Here is a 12,708-nt window from a genome sequence, read left to right as displayed (position 1 = left end):
TTTTTTTTTTTTTTTTTTTTAAAACAAGGAGGAAAAGAACAGACAAGATAACAAATCTTGAAGGCCAAGTCACAAAAAGACTAGTGTGCCCAAATTGGCAGCTGCTTAAATCCAGAACTTAGGTCTTCAAACCTCCAGCTCAGCTGTTGCCCAACCCTGAATGTGATTTGTTTTCACTTGTTAAGTTCCCTACATGCCTAATTATCTCCCATTAGGCAGATGAAGTCACTGAAGTCCAGACATGTTTTTCTTATACCTACTTGCTGGATTCAAATAAAGAGGATTCTCCACCTACCTGACCTGCAGGAACCAAATCTTGCAGGCACTCTCACAGCAAACTTAACACAATGCAAGTTGTAGTGGGTGCATGGGGGAAAGAAGGGCTGGTCGTCTTCCTTCCATAAAAATCGAATGGGGAAGATCTGGGCTTGAATCCCTGCCCTGCCCAGGACCCATGTCTCCCAGAGTAGCTGGGAGAAAAGACAGGTGCCAGTCAAGGCGATTTAATACGAAATGAAAGCTTCCACAGGATGACTGAGCATGAGCCGTTCCAAAATACCCTATCCCTTGGCAGTTAGACTTTCCTGGGTAGCAAGAGATGTGGGTGCAACTCCCCCCAGCCAGAAGAAAAAGAAAAGGCTCCTGCTCCCCAGAGAAGTGATCTACGCCCTAGGTTTGTAGATAAATGGGTCAGGGCATCCAGCTGCGTTTTGTGGAGAGCTGTCTTACTCCTGTTCATGGCTGAGACTCTTGGGTGGAGGGAGTATTTTCCCGCAGCCTACGGTTTGGTGCCACACACCCTGCCAGGGACACGACTTAGGCCCCATAGCTCTCTGGGGTAGCTTAAGACAGCTGTCCACTCAGTGTGCTGGTTTTTGTGGATCCTGATTGTACATGCTTAACTCCTCTCGTGCATACATAGATGTCTCAGTGTTTAACTGGATGCCATGAGGGGACAGTGCCTAGAAGCTTGGCACCAAGCTTTGCAATGCTTAAGTCATTTTGCTGATCTAATACTCTATGAACCCAATCAGGAATCAAGTACTGGCCCAGGTCTACAACCGAAACAAAAACCATCCAATATACAGCCAGGTTTGCTGAGAGGAAGAGCAATTGGGTAACCAATTAAAATTCTGCTTCCGAGCTACGGAAAGTATATGAAAACAAATTTGATCACCCCCACAGTTCAAATATACACGTATAATATAAAAGCAAAGATTTCTACCAGCAGCTTTTGTTTTCCATTTTCTGCACTAGACTCTCCTTCCGTTTACCCGGTGAAGAAGCAGCATCCATATGCTGGTGTTGATGGTCATGTTAGTAAGTTGTGGTTTTGAACAAAGGCTCTCAGTTTTATTTTATAAAAGACTCAGTTCTCAGGCACTGAAGCCAATTAGTTAAAATTTCTAAGTTGTAAGTACTGTACAATGAGATACAGGAAGGGTTGAAAGTGTGAGAGGGGACAGTTTGATTCTACAAATGCACAGGTGAACAGTTGTTATTACAACTGATACACATTTGTACAAGGCCCATTTCTATAGCAGCAGCAAAACCTTGGACTATTAGGTTAGATAAACACTTTTGACATTTCTGCTAACCAAGGAGAGCAGGAAATGAAGGCAGACTTTCACTGGGTGACAACATTCACGGGTCAGGTCTTGCCTGGCTCTGTATCAGCCAGAGAAGCCAGATAGGACAGCACAGGATTTCAAAGTGAAGCAAGACTGATGAACAGGAGCCTTGGCCATCATCACAAAAGATTTTGTACGAATCCAAACATTACATAACTAACTCCATTAAACAGACCACTGAACTCAGCACAGGTTTATAAGCACCAGCAGTCCAGTAAGTCTGAAAAATAGGTTTTATTTTAAACCAGTGGTATTGTGACATCCTATATGGCATAACCAATTACAGCAAGGTTCATGGATAGAAACAAAATAGCAGAATCTTTTTGAAGTGTACTTCCAATGTAATTCCAGGCAGTAAAACAGCACTGTGCTGAAGACAGGGAGCGTATGCCACATGGGCTCCCATTAGAGTCTGGACTTCAACATTCCCATTCACACACACACACTCACACACACGCAATGTCTATTGTTTTAAAAATCTTTAGCAATACTTCTGCATGAAAACACACTGTTGCTACTACACATAAAATGGTTGATAAAAAATAATCTTGCTGTAGGTTTACAGAGTACATCTACATTTCCATCTGAATACCTGGACTATAGGTCCAGCAGGGCAGGGAGGTTTTCTATTGGTGATTTTGTTTGGTCTGGGGCAGGGTTCAATACCCAAGGCATGAAAGAACAACTCTCTCCTCCTCACCCCAAATTTCTCTAAAGGGTTTGACCTGATGAGATAATGGGAAAGTGTTCTAAGAAAGTGATGGCTTCATCGTTCACCTCCCATCCCTTTGTGCTGCCTCTTTATACACAGGGATAAATATACTAAAAACAGCTTCTCTCCACCCCTAAATCCAAGATCCATCAAGATACAAAATACTGCAAAAGCCTTTTTCCTTGCATACACTTTGTTCACATATATCCCACCAATATATGAACTTTGGAAAACCTCTCACTCCAGACCCTAAAAAAAGGGCATCCAGGTTACCCAAGATACCTCTAGTACACAAAATACTGACAGACCCCTCCCTCTGTAGCCAGTCCCTAACCAGGGGGATTTCATTACACCAGCAGCCCTAAGATAACAAAATACATTAACTTCTTTTTTTTGCTTCAAACATACTGCCTTTCCCTGTTCTTCCCAGCAGAGATCAACTCCCTAAAAAAAGGCAATAAGCTCTTGTCCTATGAGGTATAAACCCACCTTAATAAAGTGTTACGCAGTATATATAGCTGTAGATACAAACAGTGAAAGGGAGGTTCTGGCTTCATGCGTGCTTATTCATTGTTTGGCATACAACATTTCTAAGTGTTTCTTTTGAGGAAGTTGCTTTGAACTTTGGGCACTTAAATGGCTCTACGTACTCTTTTGCAGATCCTGCTTTACTTTAACCCCACAAAAAACATCTCTTCTTTTCTGAAACCACAAACACCAGAACAAAAAGAGTGGCGAGTTTCTGTCCCGTCCTTATCACAGCATCCAGAATGGCAGGTACGTTCACACCGAGTTGCAGAACAAGAGGGAGGATGCTGTGATCTTCCTACAGCACTGGCTGAGGTACTCAGTACAGTATGTCACTGGCAGACTTACTGCCCCAGTACCCTCCTCCAAGATAATGCAACAAGTAGCTCTACATGCACATACAGCTACAACATGCAAAAAATACCCCACCTGTTTAGAAATAAAGTACACAAATATGTACAGACAGCAAGAATCATCTCCAGTCTCTGCCTGTGCCCATCAGGATTTAATGCTGGGAAGCCTCAGGACGAGAGAAGGGGAAGAGGGAGAAGTATGGCAATACCCAACCTAGGGTCATGGGACTGTGCCTTGGAAGGTTGTTTCCTGGTGACAAAGCCCGGGCCTGACTACCCTGCGGCTCACTTCCAGAAGAGCAGCAGGCTCCGAATTCCACTCCAGACTTAATTCCAGACTCTTTCTCCATCCAGTTAAGGCACAAACATATTTACAGTTTCAAACAAATCCTTCTCGTGTTCCAAGAATCAAGCAGAGATAGTCATCAACAGGCTTGTATGTTCTGTTGTATGCAGCGCTGGGAAGAGACCTCGGATGTAGATCAGCCGTCTGGCATGAAACAAAAAAGATCTCTCTCACCCCTACTCCGCTGCTGCAGAAAAGAGGACTATCCAAGCATATAACCAGCCTTCCATGATCTGTGAAGTCATTTTACTGCAAGAGAACCATTTAAATGGCAACAAGTGCGACGAAACATTGACTATCGGCTTCCCTGACTTGCTCAGCAGCAGTGCAAACTGGTTGACAATGGTCTCTCTGGAAGGGCTAAAAAGCAGTCAAAACAGGACTTCAGAGGCTTGTCCCAGGTTGTACAGAGAATACAAGAGCATGCAGCATGTTTACATACGACCTTTCTCCCTCCCCCCATTCCACACGCACACAAAACCCCTTCACCAAGGAGAATATCTTTGTGACAAGAGGCACTTGAATGATATTTGGAGAGTCCCTATGAAAAGGCCTTCCCCTCACAGTGAAGTGGGACAAACAGAAGAGAGGCAGTTTCTCAGGACTCCATCTCCTCTTGGTCAAGCGGTGGTGGCACAAAGCTCGTGACTTCATCGTAAGTGAGGCCTGCAGGGAAGAAAAAAAACAGATTTAGTACAGAAAGAAAGACAGCAGTGATTTCTCCCCTGAGGAACTGTAGCTGTTAAATGGATTCCTCCTAGCCACATAGCAAAATGAAACACACCCCTTAAAAATAACCTGAACAAAGAAAAAAGTCAGTGGTTGGTGTATGTCAGTTCAGGCTAACATTCAAAATAATGGTCTTTCCAGAGTGCAAGGAAGCTGTACTTCTGCTGGGATGAACAATAACTGCCTGCATGAGCTGATATTTGTAATACAAGCTAGCAGGCCAAGGACTGCATTCATTCTGGATGCAGCTTGCTACTGGAACAGTATAAGAGGTCTCCACTGAGTGAAGAGGCAACAAAATTAAAAGGTGCCTAATCACACAACAGTTCTAGGAGTTCCTCTTGTGCTCCCACCTCTCAAGGTCTACTTCCACTACCGCACGAGCTCCTGTTTCACAGTAAGCTCTGGTGCCTGGCAAGAGAGGGAATCTGACTCGGTTGCTCCCCAAGACTCACTTTTCCATTCTTCAATCTCAAGTTCTCGGCTTTCAAAGGACTGGTCATAGGGGTCTGCCACCGGCTCGTCATCTGGATCGTGATACTGAGAAAAGTAGGCATGGGCTAGTGCTTCAGCTGCAGTAATTCGTTTGTCTGTGTCCAGCACCAACATCTTCTCCAGCAAGTCCACAGCTATCAAGTCCCAAGACAGAAAGAGAAAAAAGGAAAGAGTTTTACACATATACCGAGCCATCATGACACTATTCCAGAACTCAAGTTCTTGAAATCCTCATCTAAATATGAGTTTGTATTTTTTCTGAGAACCTCACCACAAACATTCCTTTCAAGATGCAGGAGGCACTTCCTTGCTAAACTATGCTGTAGTCAAAAAAAAGAATTGGGACCCCTGGAATGCAAAAATTCAACTTCTATACAATATTTTAAAACCATTAGAAGCACAAATTTAAAATGACGACTAGTCAGTCCAACACACAGCATTGGATTCTACTTTTAAGATAACAAACCACAATAGGGGACTAAGCCAAGAAGCAGAGAGGGGCATCTTTGAAGCAGAGAGGGGACTAAGCCAAGAAAAAAAAGTTTCAGTCTTCTGAGAACTCTTTACACATGCTCTGGGGTGAGCGCTTTAATTAGAGCGGCTCCCAGGAGCCGCTCTAATTAAAAGTACCAGCAGTGTCTTGTGTATTCAGCATCAAACGCTTCAAAATGGCAGTGGGGGCAATTTAACTGAGGCTCATTCAATGAGCTTTAAAGAATCCTGGCTGCCCTTTTGAAGCATAAGGACACTGAATACACGTGATGCCGGCTGCCGGAGCGTGCTAACTAGTGCACTCCAGCAGACGCAATTAATTGAGCCTGCGCTAATGCGTTCCAGTTAGAATGTGTTGGAGCAGGCATCGGGCATGTGTATAGGTACCCTAAGACTGCAGTAACAACATAAAGAAGCAGCTCTTCAGCAACCAGAGCCAAGCATTAACTGAAACGCTAACAGGTACATTTTTCTAATCCAACTCTCTTCACCTCCAGAAACGTGATGGGTTTTAAAGTGTGCAGTTAGTAAGTTATAGCAAGGAACACTCTATTCAAAATTCGCAGTCTGAAACCCCCCCCCCTTTTTTTTTTAAACACACCTTGCTGTAGAAAAGTAATTGTCCACAGAGATGACAGCTTTTTCCCTTCACTGCTAAGACTGAATTTAGTTCCTACCTTTCCATCCCCCCAAATCCTTCTAAAACAGAAATCCATACTCCTGTCAACTCAAGAGAAATACCCCATAGCCTCAGTTCAGTAAATACGGCTTAGCAACATCTGCCACTAAACCCCTTTCCCAGGAGAAATGCTCCAAAGCCTTACCCAGGGGATTGGCACCGATAAACACATTTTCAAAGTTCATTTTCGGCATGTAGGACAAAGACTGAATGTAGTTTCTCGCCTGTGGAAATAAATGCTTTGTTAAAGTACATCTCCCAGCTACCAGGATACAGACACGTTCAGGTTTCCCTGATGCACTCCGTTAAATGTCCCAGCTCCCTACTCTGCTTCCCCTGCTCCTATCTCCAAGACGTTTTACTACACACATCAGCTTTCTCCTTCTCACCCACAGACTATTTCTTGTAGTGGGGAAAGATGACCTTTCTCCATGGTTTAGGCAAGGCTGGAAGCATATACATGCAATACAGAAATCTGTCAGAACTAGCTAATGGATTCTATGCTATCTGACGGTAAATTATCAAACCATTAACCAAAGTAACAACCTAAAATTAATTTGCATTTCCCTGGGCCCCAGAGACTGACCATTTAGTCTGCACAAAGTCTGAAATGTTGCCTGGGCTTTGTCTGAAAAGCCTTGCTGTAGCAAGCAGGTACCTCAGCGCCCTCTCCATGCAGCATGCAAGCGGCGAACGCTAGAAATGATGACCTGAACTACCAACCCCTCTATCTCTGCTCAGGTCTCACCTCATGGCTGGGCATCCTGTTAATGAGGTATGCAGGGGGTGTTCCCGTCAGACGCATGATCTGCTGAAGCTGGTTAATATCTTAGTTGCCTAGTCAAGGGCTTTGTTAAAAATAGTGCAAAAACCGTTTTAAACAGACAACACAGCTACGTATAAGCCTCTTTTCTGCACAAGGCACGGACTGAACAGGCAGGAACCACTCTTGTTTTCAGATACATATACGAGGGTTTAGCAATGTGGACTCGTGAGCAGCTGAAGCAACTGAGAAGGACTACTTGGCTAAGGGCACAAAGTAACCAGATGGTTATTTTTGTCAGGCACCAGTAACCTTCATTTAGGACTTTACCTTCCAAATTTTCCAGCAGTTATAGGGCACTGGAGTAAATATTTCTTTTAGATGCATGTGCTCCATCAGGTGTCTTGGGCTGCCGCAGCCACATAAGACCTTAGGAACAGGCCTAGCCTCGACATTGGCTTTATACTGCATAGTTTCTAACTTCATGCACAGGAAGCCCCTCGTGGCATAGGTGCTGGTGAAATCAGCTCATCAACTGGCACCTCTGTCTGAACTGCTATCAGTGAATCATGTTATGCGGGCGAGGCGACAGAAGGCTACAAATGCAGGATTAGCAAAACGTTAGCACTGCACAAGATGACATGTTAGGCGATGTCAGTGAACAGAAGTAGGGTGCAACAGCAACTAACCTAACGCAGGAAACCACTGGTGCAGGCACAAAGCACAAACCAAATGCAGAGCTCGTTAGAGGGACACCACCATAGTCCTACAAAACCTCAATTTAGCTAGAGTTCGTTTCTACAGGCCAAAACAGAGCAGAGAATATTGGACTGCATTTTATGTAGCGTTCTTGACTTAGATGCGACAGAGGATCTCTGCTTTGCTTTTGTTGCCCGCCTCAGTGACTGTGGTGTGAAGGCAGGTCTCTAAAATAGAAAAGAATCCATATAATTCATATTTGTGCAGTTCACAATCTGCTCCATTTGTAGCAGGCTTCCAAATTAAGGATGAGCCACTTGAGCATTTGCTGTGGTTTTTACTTCAAAGGGCACGACTTCTCCTCTCAGCTGGAGGGCATCAGCAGTCTCACGTGCAGATTGGCGAGAGTGCCCTTTGTTGGCTGCAGCTTTTTCTACAGCTAAGCTGGAGCACCTCAGTGCCCCCATGCACTGTCTGCTGAAGCTTTTTATACCTCTGCTTAGTTTGCAAAACCCTATTAAATGTCCTGGTTCTAACTGTATAAAAAGTAATCTTACATAAGCCCTTTCATCAGCTCCTCTCTTCCCCCTTACCACCAAGTCTCTATTACACCAAGGACAGAGACCACCATTTTCCATTCATTTCCCAACCTTCCCCCTGCCCCATCTAGTCCTCTGTTTTTCTTCCTTCCACAGTACCTCTCACTGTCTAGTATCTTTCAAAAAACTAGAATTCAGTTATTGAGCTTGTAACCAAGCCTTTCTTCTTTCAGCATTTCACCTGACTTTGCATTTTAATCAGCCTGCATTTGGGAGCTTCAAATACAGCTCAAATAGTACTGCCTTTTCCTAATGCCTTTATTTTCTCTCGTTCTGAGACTTCCCTTCCCCATTCCCCCAGACCTTCCTAGAGGAAGAATCACATTTGATAGGGATGGTTTAGGATTGGACTAAGAGACTGGTAGGTCCCTTCCAACCATGTGATTCTACGATAAGGAACTGCATGGTTGGCTAGACCATCAATAATTTTACCTGCGGTATCCACCAGTTAATTACCAATGCATAATTCAATTTAATCTCCAGTTCCCTAAACCTCTCTTTCCACATCCCTTTACCTCTCCACTCAGTAATTTATATCCTCCTAACCACAACTCATTTTCATTGCCTCCCAAACTCCTCAAATGCAGAGAACTGTAAACTTCTTGCACATCTCTCAGCTACCTTGTCATCTAGGCATCTCTCCCACTTTGGAGGCCTAGTACAAACTTGAGCTTCAGTGTTGTAGAAATAGAAGTCATTAGCAAGGCAGATGCACCAAACAGAAGTCTCTAGGTTATGGAGGGGTTTGGAAAGGCCATATTAGTCCTATGAAGTTCACGGCCACTCAGTAAGCATCTTAATCATTCTCCAGTTTCTGAAGTTACTAAAATACCTGATTTCAATGTGATCTTGTCTGAGTTCATTTACCTGTCTTTTCTACCCATCTGACCACTACATTTAACTCAACACCTGAACTCCACTAAAATTACAACCATTCATGAATGCAATGCAGCCATCACCTCTATCCTCACTAGCATTAGTACTGTTATCCCAAAAAACTTAATGGAAGCCTATAGGGAGCAGTTGTTCTGAAGAGGGCCTAAATGCACCAGGGTCCTATTCTGTCACCTCCCTCTACCAGTCACTGGAAGCTGCTTGGGTAGCTAGCAAATGTGGGTTGGGTTGCACCTCATTAACTTTGTTTTCAATTCACTTCTACATCTTCCTTCTGACCCAGAAAATTCAGTCACTTTTGTTTTTACAGCATCTGGTTGATAATCAGTGCTAGTAGGGCAAAGCTTACTCCAAATAAGGCTGACATGCTGGTGGTCCCATCCAACAGAGAGACCCAGATCCAATTTAAATAAATTTCAAATGTAAATACTGAAGAAAATCCCATCTCTTGGCATGTACAATGGCCACACCCTCTTCTCAGAGAGGCCACTACCACCTTCACACCTACCTCATTCAGCCTCTTTGACCTCCGGTTTAACAGACCAGAGCACTCTCTTGGAATACGACACTGCCCTCTACCTCTGCAGTTCTGGGTTAGATAAAGGATGCTACAAATTCCACAGGCAAAAAAGACTATCCCTCCAAAAAGACTTTAAGGCAGGGACTGGCAACCCCCAGCACACGTGCCAGAGCATGGCACTCGAGGCCATTTTGCTCGGCACACAACTGCCCGCCAGGCTCTGGAAGCAGCTTCCCATCACTGAGCCTGGGCTGCTCCCAGCAGGCGGCTGGGAGGCTGCAAGCAGCCCAAGCTCCACAGTGGCAGCAGCTATCCAGAGCCTGGGCCGACTGCTGGGGTGGTACCAGCCTCTTCCCAGTGGTGGTGTCCGGTGGGGGGGGAGGGAGGGGGGTTTAGTGGTGGCCTAGGCACTGCTGGAGGGGTGGCTAATGCAAACTGTGGGGTGGCTATAGGCCCCCTCCCCAAACCACACCTGTGCACCAGGCTACAGAGTTCCAGCTAGGCTTTGTGCCAGCAGTGGCTGTGTGTACCCCTGAGTGGATGCCGGTGGAGGGGTTGGGTTGCAATGTCCCAGCCCCTTTGCTGCCCTGCACCTCAGAGCGGATGATGGGGCGGGGGCCCAGGGTTGCGCTGCCTCAGCCCCCTTCTCCACCATCTGCCCAGTGGGATGCGTGCAGCAGTCGCTGGCACAGCCTGGCTGGGGGCACTGGAGCCTGGTGCACACAGGCAACACTTGGAGGTGACTTAGGGGAGCTATAGCCACCCAAAAAGTTGCCTTAGCGCCCCCATAGCCACCCCTCCAGCACTGCCCAGGCCACTGCTGCCTGCTCTGTGCAGCTGAGCCTGCCCTGCCTCCCACCTAGGTGATTAGTGCTTTTCTCTTTGCTCTTTTTTCTCTCTCCTTTTCTTCCTTTTTTTTCCTTTCTTTTTTGCCCTCCCTCTTTTCTTTCTTTCCTCTTTGCTCTCTCTCCTTTCTTTTCTCTCTCTCCCTTTTCTCTTTCTTTTTTCCTCTCTCATCAGAACGTACCTTACAAAAAATACACAACAAAAGTAGTATATGAAGTTTTATTTATTGTCACCAGGTTTAGAAATTTTAGAAAACCTGCTATTTACTGTTTAAAAAAAAGCAACATTTATGATTAAAGTGCAGTGCGTCCTGCCATGTAGCCCCCTGACCTAGTTTTGTTTTTCTGGCACTCTGGCACCTTACAAGGTAGACATTGCATTATTCTCAGCACTCCGGCCAAAAATGTTGCCTACCCCTGCTTTAAGGCTTTGTTCTTAACCATTCTCTCTCTTTTGCATCCACTTCCTGCCACCTCTTTTCAGTATCATAAGCATTCCAGTGCCATTTTTAGGCAATGGCATTTTGCTCAGGTTTTTCTCAACTATATGCTTACCTGCCTCAAATAGATTTTTTTAATCTCTAGCCTCAATTCATTCAGCCACCACTGACAGATATCCTGTTACCTGATAAGGCAAATAGCATCAGCTGCATTTTTCTAGATTCTCTCTTCCGTTCCAAACAAGCTCAATGTCTTAGATCTCCCGATACCACAGTAGCTAAGTTTCTCCATACCCTACATGACCAGGGTCTGTACATCCACGTACTATCACTTCTGCAACAAAACTACCTACCATTCACGTTCATTCTGCGGCACTGCTCATTGATTCCATGCCTTACGTTCCCTCCTTGATGGTTTCCCAAAGTTGCCATTTGCAAATTTGTCATCTTTCAGGCCATTTCTAGGCCCTAGAATCCCAACTCCTATGACACTTCTTTGTTTGTCTGCCAATTCCAGCCTCATTTAATTTCTCACACATCAGAGGTCAAACTTTGGCTGCTGTTGAATCAGATACCTGGAACAGTTTACTCACCTACCTCCACTGTGCTGATCTTCCATTTCTTTAATGAGCAGCTCAGTGTCACTTCTTTCCAGTCTGACACTAAGCCAGTTCATCCAGTTCATCATCCTGGTACTCACTATGCATTAACCACCTATTATTCTCCTCTATTCTCCTCATATACTTTGATTTTTTTTATTGGAAAAGTACAGATTCCCTTGTTGATCTCCATGCATATTATTTTCATAAACAAGTAAGATTAAATCCTATTTAACGCTTTGCCTCAAGTTCACAATCCATGACCAAAGTAATTTTATATAGGAAAGGTCACTCGGAAAGCTCAAGACCTTTTAAATAAGAGAAGCCTGTCTAAATAAAGCTTTCACTGGTTACCACAGTAAAAGGACACAGCAAATACAAATCGCCCAAATGTACAGTATGGCTGCTTAGCAGCTAGGTGGGCTGTGTGCTTCTAGGGTGGCCATCTCTTCCACGATATAAGATCTGTATTGTAGTTTGGATTTTATGCTTAGAGAAACAAGAGTTAGTGGTGGCAGCAGCATCTCAATCTGTCATAAAAAGAGACTGGTTTGGGAATAACATATACATTCACATGGGGGACTGCATGTATTTAGGAGGCTGCCATTCCCCAGTAACATGAATTCCCCCCTACAAATCCTAGGAAGAAGCAATCTAAAGAAACACCAAATTTGAGCGAATCTCAAGAATCTTGACATACATATGTATATGTGATCTATAAGTGTAAAATCATAAACCCAAAGAAAAGTCAAACAGGTAAAATGAGGACATGAGTGGGGAGGAGGCAAACCACAGATGAGGCAGAAGGAAGACAGACGTGACAGGAAGTCTGAACCCCAGAAGACACCCAAGATAGAAGAAAAAAGGAAGAAAAAGAGAAAGCTAATGACACAGACAACAAGAAGGCAAAGCAGAAATAAAACACAAACCTGGACTTCCAAAAGGATAGATATTACAATCAAAGTATAAAACTCACAGACTCTGAGGAGATTTTCGTCAAAAGCTCAGGCCCTGGGGTTCCAACGAGTCTCAAAATGAGCTTCAACTGATCAATATCTAATGATGGACCATAAAGGAAAATGCTGGGACAAATCAAAATGAAAAATAATAACAACAATAATAATAATAATTAAAAAAAAAAAAATAAAGAGAGAATTCACTGAAAAAATATACATTTCATGGGAAAGGTTTATAAGTGGTAAAAAAATAGGCCTATTACTAATTAACAGGATTCCTGTCTGTCTGTTAATCTGCTTTTTCACTGCTTTGTAAAGTAGTTTAAGTAAATCTCAATCACTATATAAAAGTAAATTTACATGAATAGGCATAACAGCCATCATTAAGAGAGAAATTTATATTAAATTTTCTACTCTGGCATCAATAT

General features: G+C 44.0%; 1 protein-coding gene across 2 annotated transcripts in view; it reads right to left on the bottom strand.

Moving 5' to 3' along the window:
* Positions 1-1,846: 1,846 nt before the first annotated feature.
* MAPK14 (mitogen-activated protein kinase 14) overlaps positions 1,847-12,708 on the bottom strand; it is a 57,324-nt gene continuing 46,462 nt past the window's right edge. The window contains exons 9-12 of one of the 2 annotated variants that reach the window (XM_019513776.1): positions 12,301-12,380; positions 6,111-6,189; positions 4,755-4,928; positions 1,847-4,236 (exon numbers count right to left, since the gene is read on the bottom strand). In XM_019513776.1, coding sequence (XP_019369321.1) covers positions 4,169-4,236; positions 4,755-4,928; positions 6,111-6,189; positions 12,301-12,380 — 401 coding nt within the window. In that variant the 3' untranslated portion in view covers positions 1,847-4,168. Of the gene's footprint in view, positions 4,237-4,754; positions 4,929-6,110; positions 6,190-6,713; positions 6,794-12,300; positions 12,381-12,708 lie in introns of both variants that reach the window. The other variant, XM_019513777.1, reaches the window with a different exon arrangement.

The sequence above is a fragment of the Gavialis gangeticus genome, unplaced genomic scaffold (genome assembly GCF_001723915.1).
Source record: "Gavialis gangeticus isolate Ggan-Ray unplaced genomic scaffold, GavGan_comp1, whole genome shotgun sequence".
Lineage (NCBI taxonomy): Eukaryota > Metazoa > Chordata > Crocodylia > Gavialidae > Gavialis > Gavialis gangeticus.
Note: the sequence above shows the minus strand (reverse complement) of the source record. Positions and strands in the feature narration are given on the sequence as shown.